Below are 24964 nucleotides of genomic sequence, written 5' to 3'. Positions count from 1 at the left end.
TAGTGACTGGTATTTTTGCCAAACTGTTCATGTTTCCTGGAGAAAAACCAAGTGCACTTATGCATTGGCATACTGAAGAATATTATATGTACTGAAGCAAATGGGATTCCTCAAAATCTCATTAATGCTCCATACAACTTATGATCATGATGAGGAAATCTGGGTACCCTGGAAAAAGAGATAAATTAAGTAGTACTTAATTTACAAAATCACAGGAAAACCTTCAATTCGAACATATGTTGAAATCAGTGATTCCTGGCAAAATAAGTACAAACCAAAATTTAAATTAAAACACACTTTTTTAATTTTTGTTGTGTGCTTTATCCTGTGCTTCTCTGTCCTCTTATATGATTTTATACTGTTAATACATTTATTAAAATCATTTTTTTTTGCTTTTCTTGTGTTTGTTAAAACACTTTCTTAATTTTTGAAGGTTGCTGCATGATGCTACACTATGCAGTTTATAACTTCAAGATGTGCAGGAAGCTAAAATGTGTCCCTTTAGAATTAATTTCACTGCAGCACCACGACAGACTGAGGGAGAGCAAGGGGATCTGCAGCACCTCTCTTTTGAGAGGACCGTCATTGTTGGAGAGGATTCCCTTGCCTAAACACATGTGGCCGTCAGAAAGAGAGTGAGAGGATGATAGCGCTGCATTATCACTCCCTGACTGCAGACTCCTCCTCTCCTGCTGTGCCAGGATAGGGTCACCCGGGCGTGAGGAGTGACATCCTCTCAAATTGCATCATTTTGCTGAGCATGCTCACAGGCTATTGTGATATTTCACAGGTCAGTGCCTATAATAAGGGCCCGGCTCTCTCAGAGAGACCCACCTGATGTTTGTCACCTTTTGCAATTGGACTTGGTATTTCCCTCAAAACCTCGCCAACCTGGACTCCGCACAACTTTTCTAAAGCACTTCCCTGACAGCACTTAGGAGAGGATATGATTGATACAGCTACTGTAGGCTCTGCTAAATGATTGTAATATGGAAGAAACAGTGGAAAGTAAGATGAATAATAACTTTCAATATAGAAACATTCATCTCTACCATAGTTGTGTGCAGCAACTACACTTTTATTTAAGCTGCAAAAATCAATATTGTTTTAATTAACAACAGATCAAATGAGTACTGCTCGTGAGCTAATGACTACTGCATGGTGAATTATTATCAAACTCTGCAGTTCCCCTAAAGCAGGGCTTGCTCACATTCAGTTTTAACTCCAAATTAAGTGGTGCAGATTATATATGTCCCCATTGGACATGCTTCTTTGGCCATGTCTCAGCAATTCACTTCAGTATAATGTTGGTCAGCTATGAAAAAATAAATAATAATAATAATATAAAACAAAAAATCAAGTTGTACGAAACCAAGGTGTAGTGGTGCTTATATATGTGTTTATGTATATTCTACCATATACCCACCTAGAAATAGCTGTAGATACAATGCAGTATGTATCAGTGCCCATCTAGCAGACTACATATAATCATGTTGCAGTCAGTCATGTACAGTACATGCCTGTGGCCTTAGGACTTTAAGCAGCGACGGCTGAAGTGACAGCTATGGCACCCGTATACATTCCAACACGCATTGCCTTAGTAGTGGAAGTAAAAGATCACTATACAACATTTAACTCAAACAACTTCACTACTGCAGGAAATCGAGGCTGCTCTGAACATTGCTACAATGTCTTTTAAAATGACCCGAGAGCACTTGATATTTACTTTAGAGACAATTTAATATGAAATGAGGAGTTTGTATAAATATGTCTGTTACTTCAGCACCACGGACAGCGTCATGGTTTTATAAACACAGCACAGTTAGGTTGTGGGCTGCAGAGGGAGGGTAGCAGGTTAACAACAGTTTGTGCATTTTTGGTGTTTTTGTTATACAATACATGCAGGTACCAAGATCACAAATGTACATCAGAAGCATTCAAACAGTATTTGTCAGACAGAACTAGTTAGATTGTTTTTTGTTTTTTTTTCATAAACAGCAATCAACCTGGATCAACACAAAACCAACATATTTATAAACATGGCCGCCATATTTTTATATTTTGTGGTTATGAAAAATAAAAATGAAGCACTGAATTATAAGCAGCTTGAAAAAAAAACAACAATATATTCACATGCAGCTGACTCTGAAACTAAATTTCACATGGAATTACTGCAACCTTTTTGTTTTCCCCTTCGTGCTACTTTACTTCAAGTTAACACATAAATCACCCTCACTGTTATTAAAAGAGGTCATTTACTCTGATCCTTTCTCACAATATTTTAAAATTCTTACCTTTTTAATTACATACTCTTGGGTGCCCCCCCCCCCCTCATATCTGAACAGCACGTATTCATTTTTCTTCCTGTCATAACAGCAAATGGTAGATTTCATCACAAGGCTTTAGGTCCCGAGGCTATGTGGAATTCATAGCACTGCGCGATTCAAGGCGGTCTCTCTGGCTTGTTTTTTTTTGCTTGCCAGTAATCAACTTAAAGTCTCATCAGCCCATACAGCTGCTGCAGTGATGAATGCTAACTCCTCCAGTTAAAGAATGTTTTAGTGTGTAAAAAAAGTATTTGATTTTGTGAACCAACCACATGAACAGGTATTATTTTGGCTTGTTTAATCCTTAAACTAGTAAATCATGATTCACAAGCTATTCAGACTAGAAGTGAATACCCCTCAATGTATGTCAAACTGTCTATGTTTGTCGACAGCAGCAGGGTAGCCTTAGAGCTCTTGTCCACGGCTTATCTGAAATGACACAAATATTTCCGTGGGAGGACAACATTCTGACATCAGTCGCCCACAGCGTCATGCTGGACTGTAGTGGCTGGTGATGTTTTGTTTTTTGCCCTTACCAGCTGCCGCTGCTTGCACAAGTCAGTGCTGAAGCCACAGGCTCAGATCCGTTGAGATTATGGACAGGTTGCTGCCAACGCTGAGAGACGCTGCCAAAATGGCTGTATGCGACTGTGAACGGTATGAGAGTGTGTGTGTGGTGTGTGTGTGTGTGCAGCACAGGAGGAAAGTTTAGTGAAGGTTGCAAGGAAAGTTTATTATTCATTTTTCCCTCCTTCTTCTTACTTACCTCGGTAAAACTTCACTTTCACATGTCTGAGTTATAAGTTCCACATGATTTGGCTTCTGGAGCTGCTTATTCAGAAAGAAGAAAGTACCAGATAAAGGCGCTGCAGAGTCGTGAAGGATAGCTCCCACTCACCTTCCAGGAGAGCACCTCTTCCCCCTTCTCTTTGAAATGGCAGCAAAAAGGTGTATTTTACCCCTGTGCTGCGGCAACAAGATGCACGCTGGCAAATGAGCAGGCGATCAAACAAAAGAACTTTTAGTGTGCGTTCAGACTTCTTACACTCCTGCCCTGGCTTTTATCACTCCTAGTTTACCAAGTCTCACCAGGGAAACAGCTGGTGTTCTACTAAACACTTGCATTTGTGAATCATTCAGCCCCGGCAAGCAAACGCTGACAGAAAGGGAGGGAATAATTTAAAATTGGATTCTGCATACACAGTGCATGATGAGCATAAATCTAAAGGAGTTATGACAGATATAAATCAAAAGTTTGTTTGCAACCTTCATCCATTATGACACAGTTTGAAAAAAAGGATTCAGAAAAGGTTCCACTATAGTCGGTGAGGCACATATTAAAAAGGGAAAGAATTTCTCTTTTCCTGTTTGCCTCAGCACTTACAACAGTTTTAGAAAGTGAACCTTTTATTTTTAGAGTCACTCTGTAAGTTTACAGACAGATCATTAAGCTATCTCCAAATGCCATGGGATAAATATGTGCAAGGAAATGATGTGTGAAGGCACACCTGACCCCGTGTCTGTGCTCTACACCTCTAACAATCTCCCTGTAGGTATACACTGAAAGAAAGTAGGACAGTGGCTCAGCTTCAGCTCCAGCTCAGAGGAAATGGAACTTTGCAGATAATGTTGGTTTAAATTATAATTACAATTTTTTTTTCGGAGAATGGAGGACCAAAACTGACAGAATGTAATGAAAGGTTATCAGATCAAGTCAAACTGGTATCCTAACACATCAGTAAATCATTTTCTTAGTATTTTATTTTTATTGATTAAAATGGGGTTTAAAAATAAAAATGAAGATTTATTCTTTGCCTTTAACCTCTAACCTCTCACCTGGTTTAAAAACACAAGAAATAAGGAAAAGAAGACAATTTTTTTTCCTCTTACCAACAATCAGTTGAAATATATTAAAACTTCATTAATTTTTTCTTTTCTATTTTATCTTTCACTTGAGCATTTTATTTTTCAACTTCTTCCTTTTCCTCTTATTTTTCTTCATTGAAATTTAATAGCCTAAAAATTAATAAAATTTCACTCAATTCCTGGTTTAACTCATCAAACAAACAGTACATGCACTTGTGGTTCTGATGCAAGTTACTATGTGTGTGTTCACTGAAAAAGAGCTAAACAATTGAGATGCACAGTTGTGGAAAAGTGTGGTATTGGAGCTATGGAACAAAGTGAAAGAAAGAAAGAAAGAAAGAAAGAAAGAAAGAAAGAAAGAAAGAAAGAAAGAAAGAAAAAGAAAGTCATAATTTGTCTTAAATTACAACAAATTTCTCGCATTTTTTTGTGCTATAGGGGGAATTGTTCTCTCATATAGTAAACTGACTCTTATGTGTAAAATTGAATGAAGGTCCCCTTTAATTCCTTGATATGTTCCGGATTACTGATTTTTCTCTTGATCTGGAGGAAGTAGTTCAGCACAAAAATCTCCCCACCAGTTGTCTAACTGTTGCCTAATTCTTAATAATCACTGTCATTTTCAGTGACACTAATTTCAGGCAGTTATCCTCATTACGAACATTTCTTCATACCAAACATCATTACAACTGTAATCAGCATGTTAATAGGGGACAAAAGAGAGTGAAGAGAATGCTTTTTTTTATCAGTGTTAATTTGCTGAATGCGAGAATAAGACCAATTAAATCAAAATAATTAGACTCAAACGCCCGATTATTGGTGTGAAAATTTGCCTTAACGAGATAGGAGAAAACTGGCAAATACTATGGCAAAATTCCCCGGGAATGAAATGAAGAGACAGTTACCGCATGTTTATTGGTAGTATGGTGTCATCATTTAGAGGTCCACTGGGGGACAGTTGTTCATTTTCACACATATTGATTGATCCCAGGGATAAGATAATCATTGTTACTGAGAGTTATTTCCACTGCATGCACTGCAGAGAAAATAAGGCAGTTAAAAGTAGTACAACCGTACAGCAAAACTGCATTGTACAATGTACATTACCTTCATAAGAATAGAGCTCTTAAAATCTCATGTAATGTACACTGCTCAAAAAAAATTAAGGGAACACTTAAATCAGACATCAAATCTTGATGAACAAATTATTCAAGTTGAAAATCTTTACTGATGGACATTGTATAATTTGTTGAGAACAAAATGACGTAACAATGGTCGATGGAAACCAAAATCATCAATCCACTGAGGGCTGGATTCACAATCACACCCTAAATAAAAGTGAAAAAAAATGTAATCACAGGCTGATCCAAGGGGTCGATGCCCTTCTTCGGCCCTGTCTCGGTCTCCTGGTATCTCCTCCATGCTCTTGAGACTGTGCTGGGAGACACAGCAAACCTTCTTGGGACCGCAGGTATGGATGTGCCATCCTGGAGGAGCTGGACTACCTGTGCAACCTGACTGGGCTGCAGGTACCGCCTCATGCTACCAGTAGTGACAAGGACACTAGCAAAACACAGAACTAGAGAAGAATCAGTCAGGAAGGATCAGGAGAGAGCCACTGTCTGTGGACACCACATGTAGAACCATTCCCTTTCTGGGGCTTGTCTTGCTTTTGCCTCTCCATTGCACCTGTTGTCACTTTCACTTGCACCAAAGCAGGTGAAACTGATTCTCAATCACTTGTGCTTCCTAGATGGACAGATTGATATCCCTGAAGTTTAACTGACTCTGTGTTCTACTGTGATCATTAAGTGCTCTGTTCGTTTTTTTGAGCAGTGTATTACAAATATATGTATATGTGTATAATAAGTGTCAGCTGTATTAATTTCTTGGACAGTGACACTTAAACAAAGCCTGTGAGCCAGCCTATGAGACAACTCAAGTCCAACATGTCGAACATGCATTGTTGCCAGATTTGACTGATACCAAGTGACCCATTCAGAGCCTCAAACCCAGTTACCTACTTGTAATAAACTTAAATGTCATTTGGTTTTGTCTTTCATATCAGTCATTGCATGCAGAGCCTGTTTAACTGTCCCTGTCATTTCACTGATGCTAATCAGAGGAGAGGAGAGGAGAGGCAATCTGGCAACAATGGTCACATGACTTGCTCCTCTGACTAAAATATATATCTATTGCACCCTTAGGTTGGTTTTGAGATAAATAACAGTGTTAGTTCTGTGCCAGTGCTAACATGCTGATATGAAGCTGGCATAGTGTTTACACCAAGTTCACCATCTCAGTTTAGCATGTTAGCATGCTACTGTTTCCCAGATAGTAAAAAATTTGGGCCACATGCTTGTTTTCTTCTGTTCTTACTTGTATGCCCATCCTACTCAGCATGTCAGCACAAGGATATTTAATAGAGGTGGAAATCACAAGTTACTTTAATGATTTTATTATATTTTTCAGTTCAGTATAAAGCTACATGGTCACTATGTAGTTTCTTAAGTTGCATCACAATCATTCAAAACACCCCATCACACAAGCCTTTAAAGTGAAAGCAGTGCATCCGATTCAGCGTATCAGTCTAATCTGTTGTTGCTTCAAGCATTTTCATTCAGTACGAAACTAGACCGAAACAAGTTCAGTTTTGATTGCAAGCACCAATCTGCAACACAGTCACTGTGAACTTTGGTTGTGTTTAACCGGCTTTTTACCAGGGAGTAACATACTACCTGATACAACCGAGTGGACAATAGCATGTTCTGTCACCAGTGAGGGGAGCTCAAGTATTATTCTGTGAGTGACAATGATGGCGCAGTACACTCTCAGTTCAGCTTGAGCATTCAGTGTTTACTTGTGCACTGGACATATCTAATAACTAAGCCTTTGTTTATAATTGCAACAAAATCTTAGTCACAGTTGCAGGAACTTAAAATAATAAGGACTGGACTTTTTGTCAATGCGTGTTGTGGTGTTACAAAAAAAAAAAGATCAAAATCATTCCATTCCCAATATCTCCAGCTCACTAATTCAGCAACATACTGTGAGCACAACTTCAATAAACCCACTGCATAAACTGCAAAAAAAAAAAAAAATGCTGCAATAGGCTTGTTTTGCAAAAATGTACAAGTATAGTTTTTGTCAAATCCGTACAGTGATAGGAGGGAAATACAACCTGACTTTGTTGTTGGCATTAATTTTCCTGCGTCTGAGTATCTGCAAATGAGTACAGGGCTTGTCATATTTGATAAATTTTCATCCACAGAGGGACAATACTCCAGAGGCCAAATGAGAGAGGCTGAACAACTTTGAAGAAGAATTGTTTTGCTGAGTTGATTTATTGTCAACAATGAATAGCTTGCCTTGATTTCTTTCCCCTCTACCTTGCACATATGAAAGCTCCTTTATTATGCACAGGCTGACTGATCAGCTTTCATTGTTTAAGGTCAGGATGTTCATTAAAATTGACAGACTGACTGGGTGATACTTTGAAGTGTTGCCACTGCCTTGACCTTTGCAAAAAGGCAGCCTTAGAGTTGCCATTTGGGACGTCTTCCCGTGAAGTGATAAAGATTCTCTCCATCTACTCCTCTTCAAAGCCTATCAGAGCTGTGATCTCAATTAGCCAGCAACAGAGAGACGAATCACGGACCGGAGCTGACATGAGATGGTCAGGTTGCCTAGCACTGTCCAGTGATGACAAGAAAATGGCTGCTTCAGTAGTAGTGTCAGCTTGCCTTTTATCTTTCTCTTTTTACGCCTTTATCGAATCTCCTTTAAACTTCATCTACTTCTACCATTCCCATCTCAACTTCTACTTAAACGTATTGTAAATTGGAAAGTGGAAAGTCAAGCCTGGATGGACAGCTGCTCCCCCTCACTGTAGGTTTGTGGGTGAGTGACAGGGCTGGGAGTGCTGCCAATGACACTGATCTCCAGCCACAGTGACGTCCCTGTTCTCACACCGTGGATAAGTTACTTCACCTGATTACGTCTTCCCCCATAGAGTTTAACTGTCATGGTGCATTTAACTGTGATGACAGCGCTGGGGTTTATGGGAGTCCAATCATCACTTATTTGTGAGAAATAAATTTGCTGTGGAGCGGCAGATCACACTCAGATTGTTGGATTACCTTAAATGTACCTTGTTGAGGCACTCATTGGGTTTGTTATCTGAAAGCTTTTCCTCACCTAAACTGCACGTTAGCCACTCATTTAGCACTTTTGTAACTTAAATAACTAGTTATGGACGTATGTGTGTCTAATTGTCTACCACCCCTATCAAAGTACAACTGCTTAGCCCGCTTACCTCCAGATTATCTTCTGCTTCAGAACAGCTTCAATCATACAAAATGTGATGTGGGCGTGATTGGGTTTGTAGCTTGAACGGCTCTTTGTTAAAGGTCCCACACTTTTTTATTTGAAGTGTTGATCCATAAGAAGATATATTTGTGGTTTTAAGAACCGAAAACCTTATCAATTGATTTTTACATCTCCTCTCTTGGGCTTCTCTCTGGAGCTCTAGCAACAACAGGTCAGTGAGCCAGTGATCAAATTAAAAAATGACAGATGTTAGGTAAACACTCAGAGACACCAAATCCAGTAAGGTTGGATGGTGGATCCAGGTGGGTGGGGCTTGGGGCATGGCTGAGGGCGGTGACTGTTTTGTTTTTGACATCACAGAATTACGGTCCTGACCGCTCGTTTTAAGACTCATTTTCTGAATACAGGCTGTGTGTGTATATATATACAGTATATATATATATATAAACAACCTAGACCTGCTTAATAATCAAAAACACATGGAAATCTTATTTTATACAATATGGGACCTTTAATCACTGACTTGAAGTCAGCTCCAAACCTACACTGCTATCAGCCCTTCCCTCTCTGACCTCTTGCATGACTCTATTCTGCTAGTCACATTACTGCACAATCTACTGTGGGGGAATGACAATAACAAACAGTAGAAGTAAGTTAGGCGCCAGTCTTGTAAAATCTTGGTAGCAGCGGGCTAACAGTGATGGAACAGTAGTTCTCAGAATGACTCGCCATCCTGTCCAGTCTCACAGTAATGGAACATAGCATTGACATATCAGGTGCTTGCATCAGCTGACTGGAATCAGCTGCTTCACTCGTGGCTCACAAGCTGACTGATGATATCCAATAATATTATTGCAGGTGTGCAAAGCTGAAATTTCTCAGTATAACAGCTCCTTCCACCACAATGTTGCTATTGTTGATTTAAGATTTAATGTGTGTGTTCATATATGCGTTTGTTAAGAGGCTTAGTGCTCCCAACAGTATCCACATTGCTGCTTGGATACAAAGAGCAGAGGCTTTTCCACTAAACCTGCATTAACTGTATAAGCATTTGCTATAAACAGATTTCCTTGACATAAATGTCTCTGACTGAATTGGGCTACATTTTGTGAAAAGCAAATGGTGTAAGCGCGTCGCCAAGCTTGGGTCAAGTTCAAACTTTTGTGCTTTTTAGTTCAAAGCAAAATGTCAGTGGTGCTCTCCGTGCCCTAGTTGATGACTCCAACGATATATTCCTCTCTTCATCGTAAAATGACTATGATATGTTGTGTCTGTCATTTAATATTGGGCAACTTACGTATACATTTAAAGGTCCCATATTGTATAAAGGTAGATGTCCATGTCTGTTTTGATTATAAAGCAGGTCTAGCTTCTACATTGATACTGTGAAAGTATCAAAGCGCTCAGTCCACAGAGAAATTGGTTTGACTAACTTGGCTCGTGATGGATGCGTCTTGTGTTGTGAGAAACACAACTTTCAGCCCCATTCAGTTTGCATTATGACGCTTTCCACCTCACCTGTAGGCTACAGTGTGTCCTCTCCCTGCCATCTGCGGTGGTTGTCTCTTGGGATTTTTTATGCATCAGGGACTAAAGTGATCATCAAAGTGATCATCAAAGTGAACAGATTTGAACTTTGATGCACTGTAGCATCCCTTCATGGGCTCAGATTAGGGTCAAAAAGACTTTAGATTTGCAAAGTGATGTTCACAAATAATTCCAAAGTTTGTAGTTGTACTCTTGTGAACATGTGTGTACAGATACAAAGCAGAAAACTGTGTGGAAGACTCGGCACTCAAAGTTCCCACACTGTGACGCTGCAGTTGCAAGTATACATTTGAAAAGAAATCTTTTTTTTTTCTTTCCTTACGCCTGTCCCTCATGCAGACAGTTTAGCAATACACATAGTAGAGGCACAAACAATCTTTTAAAAAATTTAAGAAGTGTAACCAAACTATTTTATGATCCATATTGTCTGCCGCTGAAGCAGCTGCGTTCTGTCTTACTGCAGTTTATCAAGGGACTGTGTTTTTCTTCGCACTTATTCAAACACCAAAACACTGCTATGCTTTTTGCCTCAGGGTTCAAATTACACAGTAACTGTCTAAATGTCAGAAATGGCTAGCAGCTATGTTGGCACCACTTATCATTGTCAAACTACCACTTCAAGCTGGGCAAAATAAGCAAACTTGAAAAGTGCAAATGTTTTTTGTGCTTTAAAGGACTGTCAAGTGTAAAAACTCAGGGGGGGGGGGGCCGGACCATCTTGTCACACTTTCCACACTCTTTCATATATCTTAGGATCAATACATCATATATTTAAAAACTGCATACCCAAATGAAAGTCTCAAAGTCTCAGGCATACATTTTGTATTCATTTCATTTACAGAGTTGCTATATCAGCAGGTAGGCTGTCACACTCGATTTTGCAACAAGTAAAATAAGAACCAATTCCTTGTTGGGTTATTTTTTACTCCAAATTAAATATTAAACACAGCTAAAGAAAAAAAAAAAAAACATGTCATGTCAAGCATTTAAACAAAGTGCTGGAGCCTGGAAGGGTTTGGTCCTGCAAATTCTGTCTGCAAGTACACATCCCTGTTGTAAGGCTGAACCCCTGTCACCCGAAGGCCAGTCTGAATATTCAGTGTGTTTGCCACAATCCCAGAGATGTCATAAACCGTGATTCTTTTCCCTGGGTTGTTCCTCTTCCAGTCAATCTGACACTGGCTTTATGTTCAGCGGTCCATAAATGGTTCTGTCCAGAGGTTGCGGCCTATGTGAGCAGAACTGTGCCACTTTCTATGGCAAAAGTCAGTTCTGTCAGCGGAAAGATGGGAGCTGCGTTTGTCCTGAAGGAATAATCCACCACTTTTCCTTTGACATGTTCAACAAAATGATTAAGGAAATCTACAAAATGTGTTTCTGTGCAGCCAGAGGTGTTTTGCTCCTCCTTTGCTTCTAGGCGGTCAGGGGGTGATTGCAGGAGTTCACCCGTGGGAACATGAGGAGGGGGTAATTTTACTCCTTGTTGGTGAGACTGCACATGCTAGTGTCACAAGGGTTAACCCCCTTTCACCAGATGTCAGTGACCCGCGCTGTTTTAAACCCAACGCCTGGCCGCCAATCAATCTGGTTTCATACCAGTTTCATCCATATTCCAGATGTGTCCTGGTCCCATGTCATCCTAACACCCTCTACAGATTGTCAAAGAAAACCTTGACATTCTCCTGGTTAAAGGCACTTGCTCTGGCAGGGCTAGTTGCCTCTGACTTCCTGAGAGAGAGTGCAGTGTACGGTAAAGGGATAAAACACATTTACAAATTTCAGATTTAAATTTGTAAATGTGTTTGTAAATTTACTTTTGAAGAAATAAATCAGACTTGCTCATCTGTGTGGTGGTGCAACATCTCACATATTTTTTGGGGGATTAAAAAGATATTTCCCATATTTACAGCACGTTGAAAAGATTTCTTTTTTCAATTATTTCAGGATATATAAAATGGGAAAACATCAAATCTATGATATTAACAAAACTCTAAATTTCTTAGCTTAGTATCACTAAATGACAATTCAACATGTGCAGCCAAAGCAGCTGTGTACCGTCGCACTGCAGGATGTCAAGGGACTGCATCTTCTTTGCACTTATTGAAACACCAAAGCACTCCTATGTTTTTGCCTCAGGGCCCTTTCTCAATGTGGTGGAGCAGGTTTTTAGACAGTAAGAAATCTTATATATATATATACATATATACATATATATATACATATATGTAAAGTGTATATAATGGAGTAACAATAAATGTATTATATTAACAACAGTTAACAGTTAGAATAGTTTTTTTTATTTCGTAGAAAATAGCTAATTATATTGACATTCTTAGCTTCACTACTATTACCATGAAATGACAAACAAGGCATTTGGTAGAGCAGGTTTTTAGACAGTGATTTGAGCCTAAGTCACTTAATTCTGTTCAGTGCTGGACCTTTGAAAATTCCAGTCCTCATGTCCACAGTGACTTTCTCAACCCTTAGTCCATGGCCCACTGGTGGGCCGCGAAGGTGTTGCAAGTGGGCTGACAAATCATTTGCAAAACGTAACAGTTTAGGTGAAAAAAATGTAATTATAAATTATAAAAAATATAGTTAAGTTGAACACATCTTGTAAATAAAACATCGTAACTCAAAATGAACTCTACCAAACAGGTGAACAGTACATTAAATGGTTAATAGGCATGTACACCATGGCCTGCTGGAAACTGCAGCTCTTTGTGCTACTGCGAATTTTCGAACACTAGCTATATTCAGTCTGGGCTAAAAACCTGATGTAGAGATTCATACCCAACCGCTGCAGTTGTGATGTGAATGTCTCACAGTATTGAGCCATACAGTAGTTCATGTTATAATCCTTCGCTGTACTCTTAAACAGTTTATTTGCAAACGTCACCTGCCTCACTGCCCTTAAATCACACAAAGGATAAGCTGTATGTGTATTACACTATCCACATTTGAAGATGAGTCACACGTGGTTTCAACTCAACAGAGAAGTGTTACCCATCCTTTTTGCCAGTGTATTTTCTGCTCTTTACAAGCATGCTTCTTGTTTCAGAAGTGTGTATGTGCATGTGTATGTGTGTTTATTTTATTCCTGGGAGGGGTGAGCAAGCAAGGCACATCAGATAATAAACCAAAAACAAGAGCATGGCAAGCATCCTCCACCCGGAGTGCCTTGTCTGACCGTGCATGACATCAGAACACACTGTTCACAGCTCCAGAGGAGCGGCTGAGGACAGGATATGGACAGGTGGGGAAAATAGACTGATGATTTAAGGTTGTACAAGAAAATGGGAAAAACGGATAGAGGCATTTGTTTAAAGGTTTATACGAAAAAAATGGTCCAAGTCGGATGCTGTTTGGTTTCAGTCATTGGAAAATATATTTAACTATCAATTACTGAAACATCAAGCCAATTAGAGGATCATCATACAAGACTAATTCTACGCTTCTGGCACTCTGAGCACCATTAAAGCATTCATAGGCATTTACATGTAAATATTTCATGAATATAAATCTCCTTTTTACTCACCTCCAGAGAGTGCTCTCAGTGACGCTGCCAATGTGAAAGTCATACAGCTTGGTTAAAATCAGGATCACCTGCAAAGAGAGAGAATTTAACCATTACCATATTTTTTTAAAACGGCAATCGAATGCACAAAGTGAATTTTTCACAGCAGTGAAATGTTGACTGGCGTCCAACATCACAGAATATCACATTTATTTTATTGATCCTTATGATCGTGGTCGTAAAACCAGAATATAAAACTTGTAAAACTTTCCTCAAGTGAAGGAGCTCAAGTATCTTGGGTTCTTGTTAAAAAAGAGAGGGTACGCTGGAGTACAAGATCAACAGACGGGTTGGTGCAGCATCAGCAGGCACTGTACTGGACGATTGCGGTGAGAGGTGCTCGAAACAGGTCAGTCTATTTTCCAGCTCTCACCTTTCCAATCTGCACCTATGGTCCTGAGCTTTGGGTAATGACCAAGAGAATGAGATGTGCTGAGTCGAGAAGGTCTACCACTTCTCAAGTCAACTCTCAGCGAGAAGACGAGTTTCCCAAAAGCGTCGAGCCATTCTTTTAAAGTCAGGAGAGAGAGCTCAGACATCTGGAAGAAGTTCAGATTAGAAACACTCCTTTCTGTTGAAAAAGGGGCCAGTTGATCATCTGATCAGGATGCCTTCTGGACGCACTCCTGTGACGATATGCAAGTGGATGGAAGGACCTTCTTTGTTCAGCTTGCTTGGAAATCAAAACAAAGCACACTAAAGCTTAAGCTTAGCCTACTGTTAAAGCAGAGTCAACACCTCCTGCAGCTGTTTTGTGATGGATATTCTGGTGAACCACTGGGCACAAATACAGACATGAAAGCACAGACACTGACCGAGTGGAGATTAACAAAAGATTATTATTGATCAGTAAGGGGATAGAACTCACACAAAGTCGGCAAGTATAATGATTCTTTATCCCACGAACACAGAGTCAGGCTAACGCTTTTATACAACAAGTACAAGGGAGAAACAAATGCAGAAACCGATTGGTCGAGATACAAATCAGCTTAGGTTTAAAACCAATAACAAACAACCACGAGGCATACATTTGCATATCTGCTACTTTCACAGTATGTCCTTGAACACAAGACACTTAAAGTTACTGAAAAACTCAACCCATGCGCAGCCCCTTGGCCTTTCAGATAACCTCTTTACCCATTAACAGGATGAGGGTAATAGTGGGCTTTTTCAACACATTTACTGCTAATGACGCAATCAGTGTTACAGGAGAAACTCCTGAGACTGAATGAACAATTAACTAATAACTTCACCTCCACATTTTGGTATTTAAATGATAAACCAACCATTTAATCCTCTATTACTTTCACAGCTTCACAGTAAAAAGACGTATATGGCTTTTACAGTGCAAGAAACTGCAGATTAGTTGAACAGATACTGTAGATCATCTATTCATTTATCAACTACTTTCTTGCCATGCCATATTTGCACTTGTAACCTGCCTGTTTGACCTGCTTCAGTATCCACACACACCATCAAGTATAGCTCAACTATTTGTTAACTCAATCTGTAACAAAAAGTACATACTCCTTAAGGCCTGTAGCAAAATAATTGTGCGTACGGTAAATTGAATTCTCCCCAACACCAGTTGGGAGAACACTACAAGGTTCTGGGAGTAATAGATTAGCATGCTGGGAGGTAGTGCTTTGCATAATTAGCACTGTGTAACAAACGCTGTGTATGCCACTTTGAAACTTAGTTTTTCTCTTGATGGAGCATGCTGCCATCCTCGCCCCTGTGGAAAAGCCTAATCCAACAGTCTCTGTGTTGACATCTTTGGTCTCTGCTCTTTTTGGAGAGATAATCAGCAGGCGAGCACTTTGATAAGCACTGTGCAAGTCCTCAGAGCAAATCACAAGACATGGAGGCCGAGTCTACCATGACAGGATCAGCGGTCAGCTGTGATACTCCACTCCAGAGCGGAGGATCACAACTCTGTTGCACAAAGAGACAGCTGCGGGTAGGAAGTTGCAAGAGAGAAAAGAGGTAACGCACTTAACTAGGGAGAAAAACACTGTTTATTAAACTCGGCCATCTGGTAAGATCCACGGCTGATGTTCACCTTCTGGGTTGTAAGGATGTAGTCAGAGTTGTGTGAAGACATTAGTCGAGCAAAGGTGAAAACACCAAAAAGAGGGACTTCAGCGTGCTCGCAATTATTTAGCATTTATCTCACACTTGACCTGACCTCACCGGGGAAACATCCTTTTATATAATAGATGCTATTTTCATCCATCAGTCCATGTGTTGTTTGCTGCACTGTTTTCCTTCCCTGACTAAATGACTGCTGCTCTCCCTCATTAGCATCCACGTCTCTCGTTAGCATTTCCCTCCCCGCAACAAGCTTATGTTTGTTTAAAGCAAACTGACAAGCTCGACTTGAGTCACTTGGCCGGGAGGGGATGCAGGAGGTGTGGCCTTGACTCTTCTGACTGGCATCGGCAATCAGGGGCTAGATAAGAAGAAACTGAATCTCTCTGTATATATTGGAAAAGAACCAGCGTCCTGGAACCCTCGATCTCCTTTAGTACTCATGTGCTACTGAAGCGCTGACTTCCAGGACCTTTCCACCTCTGGCTGAGCCTCACTGTCCCCACAAGCCCTCTGAACAAGTCAGCTGTTCACCAGGGACCCTAGGATGGTTCTTGTGGGAAGATGTGCCACATGCCTGAGGGATCCTCCTACTAAGACTGTGAACATATGGTTCAGGCAAAGCAGGACTGCAGTACCAGGGAGAGAGCAATGTTGAATAACAAGTAAATGGATTCGTATCATGCGGCTGCATCACATAGAAAAAAAACCAAACAGGATCTGTGTGTATTAATGTGTTTATTTAGGTGCATATTTGTTGGTAGGGCACATGTGTAGAAATGAGTGCATGTGCGCCTGTGTGCTGTCAGAGATGTGTGGTCTCGCCTGCTTGAGGGGGGGGGTTGGGGCTTGTGTATGTGTGTGTGTGTGTGTGTGTGTGTGTGTTGGGGGGGGTGACACACACACGCATGAGTCATCTCATCCCCACATGACAGTCTGAATTTGAAATTCAACATTGAACAACCAGCTGAAACACAGAAAAACTACTTTCGTACCCTTAGAATAAAATCTTTTCAGCCAACTTTAAAATAATTTATAAAAGAATATTTAATGCACTAAGCCTCAGACCTATATAAAAGCATTTTTAAAAGAGCACTTGACAGTTACTCTTACTGTTTATTTACATGCTTGCTCACAACTGTTCACGGTCTTTGTTGGACGGACAGCGCACGGACAAAACTGCAGAGTGCAATCCAAAAAAAGCGCGTCTATTTCAAGTACACTCTCCTTCTCTAAATCCCCATTTGACTTGCAATTATAGAATCAAAATGTCAGTCACATTGCACTTGCATTAGCCTTGTTGCCTCAGCAATTAACCAACTGTGGTGAAAACATATTATTTGCATAACTATTCGCCCCCCCCCACACACACACACGCACACACACACACACACACACACTCCCCTGTCCTCAAAGCCCGAGTCAAAAGCCAAACACGGTTTTGGATACAGCTCCTGCTCATAGCGCGCTAATGACAGCAATAATGACTTTTCCGAGAGAAAAAAATTCAAACTCCTCTCTTTGCAGACCAATAGTTTAATTGTGATCATGACCTTAAGAGTTGTCAATTTTTATGCCAGGTAGCGGCACAAGGCAGGATAGCAGTGCTGTTAAATTACACTCTCTATGAATAACAGTGGATGAATGTGTTCATTCACTCCGAATGGAGTAATCATTAAAAAAAAAATGCAGATGCTAACAGAGCACCGACAGCCACATGTGATGTTTGAATTATGATGTGAATCCAATCAAATCTAACTTTTCAAAGAAATGAAAAACCACGAAGCAAAAATGGACAATGAGATTAATCTGATCAACAGCTTCCTGTGTGCAGAGCTTATATCATTTTTGCTAATGAATCCTACTTCATAATTCATTTCACCCTATTGAAAAGCTCTCTTGGCATCAAAGTGACTGATCAAAGTGAAACAAAAAGATTTAACAGTTGAATCTACATCCACCGCACAAGGATCTTCTCCAACACAGCTCCTCAGACACTTTGTGTTTTTTAGCTCAAACAATGTCAAAGACGTCCACTTTCTGCGCTCCGCTCGGAAACAAAAGAGCTCTCCGTGCCTTTGATTGCAAAATGTCATGGTACTCCAGTATTGACACTCTCACACACAACTGAAAACAAGCTTTTAGTCGTCTGCAAACAAACGTCAGGATAGTCGACACCAAAATGGCAGCTGGAACTGATCATTATCTCGAAGTGATTAAGCTTCTCCGCCTTTCAGTAGCATGTCAACAGCTGAGCAATTACTTTGTCAATTTGCAAGAGCTGTTTATGAGACGTAATGTCAACTGGGGGTGACAGAGCTCCCAGTTGATGTCGAGGCAAGGCCGAAAAACAATGAAACCTTTCACACAATTTGGCGCGACTGCGAGGGAGAATGAAGCTATCGACTTAATGGTAAGTGGATAAATACACACCGAGATGTTTTCAAATAATTGTATGGATCATAAATGGAAACAAATGGAGAGTTGAAATAAAAGAGGGAGACAACAATAAGAGAGAATCTGACAGGATTCAACTGTCGCCTTTGTTTTCCTCCTGGCTACAAAGAAGGGTGGGCTCCATGACGACGAGGTCGATCCGCTTGTTCATATCTTTTGGTCAAAAGGTTGGTCGACCTGCGCTGTGCAGCAAATAAAACACTGTAATATAACAACACAGATACAGATAACCTTCAATCTCAGCTGCACCATTCAACAGATCAACTAAGGTGTTGCTTAATGAACCAACACACACGACTTTGCCGTTACTCTCAGCTCCACATTCCAGCATCTTCTCATCTTTTCTGTCAACGAACACAAAATTGAATGTATTGATTTCATGCACCTGGACAAGAATTGAAAACAAATGTAGCTTTTGATTTAATGAAGCGTTACATTTATTAACAGAAGTTGAAAGGAGGCAGGTTGTGGTGGGCTGTGGGTGTAGAAAGCGCACAGCTTTCACACCAGCGGCCGGCGTTCACATCCAGTTTGGTCTGTGGTCAAGTTGAGGCAATTTAGCATTTAGGTCAAAGCTACGTCCACATTTTAAAATGGCGTTTTAAAAGGAAAAAGATCTCTGTCCAGATGACCGATTTAACTCTATATCAGAAACGATCTCCATACCAACACACCTGAAAGTGCATACATACTGTACGTGACCATTCATGAGTGCTGGGCACCATGCCACGTAAACAAGAGGCAGATTGTCTTCCCTGCAATTTCACTGCACAACAGCTTCTAGCAAAGACAACAAGGTCAGTAACACTTACCAGCTTGCGTTGGTATGGTTAGGCTGTGGGACACTAAAATGTGGGATTGGGATGAATACCCTTATCATGATGAAATAAGAGAGGAATTGCCATTATTCCTGATTTCTAAAAAAGAAAGGTAAAGGAAGGAAAGGGTTCGGGTCCGTGCTCGTGAACTCCTGGATACTTCTTACTCTCTGTTTTAATCACAAACCTCTGCTTCAACATTGAGACTCTTTAAATATTCAACTATCCAGCTCCTCCGTGGAGTCTGTGTAATCACGAGCCGTGTTCCACAGTTTGTGTTTCATACACAGGGACAGAAAGCCTTGAGCCATCTGGACTTGGTGTCCCACAAATTCTATAATGTCAAGCCTCCATGTCAGCCTTAAATAATGTGAGGATTTTGAGCGGAAGAAAAGGATTGCACTTGGAGAGCTGGAGCTAGGTGAAAGGCGTGGGTGTCTGACTGTGGCCATGTTGAAGTGCTTCGAGTTTTCGTGTTTCCATCAAGCTCTGCAGTTAAGGTCAATACGTCCAGCATCAGCAGCACATGTGCATGTAATGTACATAGAAACATTATTATACAAATGTCAACACAAGCTACAAGTTGAAATATATAATCCCCTCTAGCCTTGAATTGATATAGCTGTCTCTTAATTACCATCGTATTCAGCAAAGGAAAACAAAAATAGAAGTCACAGCTCTGAATGTGGCAATTAACTTACCAGTACCATGCAAATGAAATACACGTAACACTTCAGAGATGAAGGCCATCGCTGGTTTAAAGGAAGGGAATTAAGATGTGAAATGAGTTGTGTTTGCATGTGTAAAAGCAGTCCACCAGGGTATACTGTGGCTGTCTGTGTTGTAGTCCCATCAAGGCCACACCAGGGAGGAGACCGCAGTGCTCGGCCCCTTCTGGACATCACTCACTCCTTCTCTTCTTTGCAGCTCCCTCCTTCTCTTTCTCTGTCTCTTTCTGCCACTCTGCTTCTTCACACTCTCTCTACCTGAATTACTTCCATTCCCTTCTTTCCCTCCATCCTCCCCCTATTTCAGTCTCGTATGCCTCCCCCAGAGTAAATTCCATCTCTCATTTATTCCATCCTTCATGTGTCTGTCTCTCCCTTGTTCCCTGTTTCCTCGCCGGCCACATCTCAGCCCACCATTACCTTACCAACTCGGAGGATTCCTCCCAACTAAAGCCCCTTTATCTCTGTTTATTTGGGCCTGTCTTTCTCCTCTTCCCCTCACACTCTTCTCCCTCGGTTTTTCTAACCTTTCTAACCAAACTCTTATCTTTACTCTCTCACATGTTTTCCTCTAGTTATCTCTCTTCCTAATGCCCCTCCTTGTCTCCCACCGTCTTTTACTTTTACCTGTCTGCCTAGTTTTGTTCTCCTTCTCTATTTTTCATCCAACCATTATTTTTGACCTATTAAAGTAAGCAGGGATAGACTTTGAGTTGTATACTGACAGAATGCCTAATAAAGTCATGTAAATGCAGTGGTTGTGGAACTCCAATGTGGGCTATTTCTATTTAAAGTGACCCTTTTTTAAATATTAAAGTTACACTTATTACATTATTACATGCGTATTAAAGGTTTTATTTATACTGAACGTTGTAGTGTTTCGCTACAAACACTAAACACACACAGTTCATCTGGTCCTTGTACTTTAATGTATGTCACAATTCTAATGCTACTGTGATGTCCATATAAAATAAGATGATAAAATAAATAATAGACTATCTATAAAAAAAATCATCCAGTCACAGTCAGCATGGTGTGCCTGCCTGTGGCGTGAAGAAGAGCATCCTCCTCCTGGTTTGTACATTAGTTGTGATGTTACTCAAACATTCAGATCTTAAACTCAGATTTAAGGTGAGCAGAGAAGTGAGAGTGAGAGTAACTCTCCCTCTTCAGCAGATGAATGTGGAAACAGCTTTCTAGTGTCAAACTACACACATCATTCAGCACAGTGGCACTCAAACATCACACAAGTAGTGGAGCAGATGAGCTCTTATATGGTATTGTACATTTTATGACTAAAGCATGAAATTTTCTCCTGTATTTCTAAGAACCGTGAAGTTTATTTTCGGACGCGGCGGCATCTCAGGTTTGACCGCTGGGACAGGGCATCTGGAGGGGACCCACTTAAGGCTCTTATATAGTAATATGTTTTTCTTTCAACTCAAATTGAACTTTTCAGGTGGCAGATGTCATTTTGGAGCAAAAGCTCCCTCTTCATTGGAATGCTTTATCACTGACTGGTACAAGTTTCTGCTTAAACAGGCGACATGGCATTCAAAAAAGAGCCGCAAGATCAATATGGAGGTACAAGGTGAGGGAAAGGTCAATTGATAAAGCAATCAAGTCGTCTGCATGGCAGGGAAGATATCGTGAGCGTATCATCTTCATCACCTCTGCTGGACTTCTGGAGTACAGGAGGAATAACCTTTCCAGCGCACTGAGATAAACCTGTCATATTACACCGTGCCCCCCCCCCCCCCCCCCCCCCCCATAAGTTTTAGGTGTTGCCATTTCACACATGCTCACTATATCCTACCACAGCTTCAAAGACCTGAGATAGAGACGTTACCATAACAACCATCTGTCTGTAAAGCACCTGCAAATGCTCGAAGAGCTCCAGCCATTCTGGATCCACAGTTTCTAAAAGTCTCGAGAAACCCGGTGCTATCTTCTTCAGAGAGGATTAATAATTTGTCAAAGCAAGGATATTCTGGCACGAGTGATATGAAAATGCTGAAATGTGCCCAACGTCAAAAGGAAATTGGAAAGTGATTTCGTGTACTTATATTACTTTTTGCTGCACCGCCATGAGCTCAGTGCCTGTATGCAAAGCATGATACTGAGCTGCTGGGTGTAACGCCTGCTGCCATTTTCAATGATAGCCGTACGCTGCTGGAGGGTTCATCCAAAAAAGCACAAAGCAGCCACAGTCCTCCAGATTTGAATCAAACTGTATGTTCAAATTATTCCTTAGCATTTGTTTCATCCTCCTCGGAGTACACCCAGGATGTTGTTTGCTGCATGAAAACAGCTCCACGGTGTAAGGTAAGATGTCAGCCTTATTCTAACACCTAATTAGGCTTAACTAACTCTAAAAATATGTGCAGATTTAAAAGGAATTCAACATTGTCTTAAATAAACACAGGGAAAATTGCTTCGCTTCAAAGTCTTTGGTTTATGGGGAGAATAACTTCAACATTGTTATTAATAGTCCCCATTTGCATGAGGCTATTTTTGTCATTTCAAGAGCATGCCACCACACACTAAGATTTCCTATTTGCCCATTTTTCTCTCCCATGGTGCATCTGTCTCTCAGGCCAGCTCTTGAGGAAGTCAAGCGAAGCAAACACTATCTGGGTAGCTACGGAGCCTGCACTCGGGGTTACAGCTTATCACAGTGCTAGCAAGAGTGCAATAAAAACAAAGCCTGTGTATACTCCATGACTTTACTCCATCATGCTATATAACACAGAGACAGATAGAAAAATGGCGGTGGAATTTCACTGACAAACAGACACAGACTTGCCACATATCACAGTTAAACTAAAAAGAAACCCCACAATCTCACAAGCTAACACTGATTGCAGAAAAGAAAGGATGTGGAAGTATAATAATATATCTTTGACAATGTGTAACAAAGACTTCCACTTTTCTTTGTTTTACTCACTCTTTAAAAATCTTATCATTCAATACATGTAGGGTTAATTCAGTGGGAGCCCACAGTGACAATCTGGGAGATGTTCAAAGAATTTTCATTTCTCTGAGGGAACTATTTTTATAAGAATATAGCCCAGCATGTTTACTAATTAGAAAGCAGGGCAATAGCTGCTGTGCATATTGGAAGCAAATTATACCCCATGCTGAAGAATGGACTGGCACAATAAAAGCTCAGAATGTCACAAATAAGATATTGTCCAGTAAAGCCTGGAAATATGTACAATATATGTCTGCTGAATGCAACAGCAGCTGCATGTTTTCCTTCTCTGAGAGAAAAAAAGAGAGAAGTAGAGGAATATGTTGGTTTGTGGGGAACATGTGGATCTGTGTATTATAACCTCATTGTCATGTTTCTGTATTCTGAGTGGATTTGTTTGTCTTGTCAAGATTTCGGCACACGCTGTACAGGTGGTGCTGTGTTGTGCAGGTTTATTGTCAAGTTCAATCCAAAACAAAGTGTAGTCAATTGTCAATCAAAACCAGGCACTTTTTTTTTTTTCCCCACATTTGACAGTGACAGAGCTGAGAGAGGAAGGAAACATGGGGAGGGACAACAAAAGGGGTTTTCACCAGGACGTGGACATTGCAGGTATGTGGTATCAACTCTCTCTCTCTTTGAAATGACATTTACATATGACTAATGCCAGCCTTGCATCAAACGACTTTTCACTCATTCACACTGCGATGATACATCAGGGGCAATTTGGGGTTCATTATCTTGCCCAAGGACACTTCCAAATGCGGAGCAGAGGAGCCGGGAACCACCGACCTTCCGATTAGTGGACGACCACATGAGGCACAGCTGACCCAATAATAAGAACAACAATAATAATAATAATAACAATAATGTTGAAGTTCAAAGAGCAGTCTGGGAAAATAACTTATTTTCTTTCTTTAAATTTCCACCAGGAGCATGATGGAAAATAATCTCAAAGGAATCTGTTCTTGCAAATAGTGACCCTGCAAGATCTCTGGTCTTCACAAAATCTTATAGTGTGACACTAAAACCTCTGTGACTTATGACACATTGTTTTTAGATGTGAGAGTGTGTCAGACTTTAGTCTTTTCAAAGTCTTTTCAAAGCCTTCTAGTGTATGATAGGCATCATTTGCAACAGCAAATTTACATTTTGTAGAAAATGAGCGGAGTAAATGATGTAGATAATGAATTTCATGGTTGTGTTCCGGCACTCACACTTTTATGGTCTAGTTTGTCACCACAAAATAATTGGTAAAACAATTTAGTGACGAAGGTGTACGAAGTATACAAATGTGATTTAGGAGACAGGGTTGGTATGCACTCTAACCATTAGGTTACTGGGGCAACCCCCAAAAAATCTTAACTTTTGAGAGACACGTTGCAATAAAGAAAATAGATCTAAACTGATGCAGCAGAGGTTCAGATATCCTGACTTTTGATCCTTAGTTTGGGTTAAGATCCAAAAACACTGGATCCCATACTTTGCAATTTATACTATCTCTGATAGATTATGACTCTTGCGGGATCACTACACCTGAGAGGCGACAGTTACATTAGAAAGATGTCAATCGGCTACATATTGATCACTTTGCTAGCTTGTCCATCTGTACTGTCAGAAGTCAATAACGATGCACATAACACCACGGTCCTTGAAAATTGTGTGAGTCTCAACAACAAAGGGACAAATGCAATGAAATGTGTTAAGCAGCTGATCACATTCATTGCTGCCTGTTTTACCTTACCTTTTGTCAAAGCAGTTCCTACCTTATCACTGTGAATCTGATGAATACAAAGATTTTCAAACGTACAGAAACGAACTAAATAAAGACTCGTAAGCATGACTCCCTCCAAAATATGACTGTATAGCTTTCATGGATACTGTGCCTGCTGGGTACCACTATAAGTCCTGTGATCAGGTCAGGTTATCTTACATTTTCCAAAACATAAGCAAAGGAGACATGGAGAAAACTATCTAAATCAAAAGTTCAGGCAAAAATCCCAAAAGAACAAAATAAGTAAAGATGAAGTTGAGAAGTTTCTAGCAGAAAGAAGAATTATGCAATTCTTGCCAAAAGGAGCCGGTCTGATGGTCTGTGGCTCACAGGTGACAGACACCTGACTGTGAAATGTGCGAGTAGCAAATATTCTATTGGTAAGAAAATGGCCAGTTTTTACAAATTAGTGTGAAAAAGAAATTGGAAAGTGGAAACATATAAGAGACCTGATGTAAGCACAGGGAGTCAGAGT

General features: G+C 40.4%; 1 protein-coding gene across 1 annotated transcript in view; it reads right to left on the bottom strand.

The window, feature by feature from the left end:
* LOC111217899 (VPS10 domain-containing receptor SorCS3-like) overlaps positions 1 to 24964 on the bottom strand; it is a 234281-nt gene that overhangs the window by 127733 nt on the left and 81584 nt on the right. Inside the window, exon 2 of the mRNA XM_022739921.1 lies at positions 13609 to 13676. Coding sequence (XP_022595642.1) covers positions 13609 to 13676 — 68 coding nt within the window. The remainder of the gene's footprint in view (positions 1 to 13608; positions 13677 to 24964) is intronic.

Source organism: Seriola dumerili, unplaced genomic scaffold, assembly GCF_002260705.1.
Source record: "Seriola dumerili isolate Sdu_G_001 unplaced genomic scaffold, Sdu_1.0 BDQW01000050.1, whole genome shotgun sequence".
Taxonomy (NCBI): Eukaryota; Metazoa; Chordata; class Actinopteri; order Carangiformes; family Carangidae; genus Seriola; species Seriola dumerili.
This window is presented reverse-complemented; position numbering and strand designations above follow the sequence as displayed.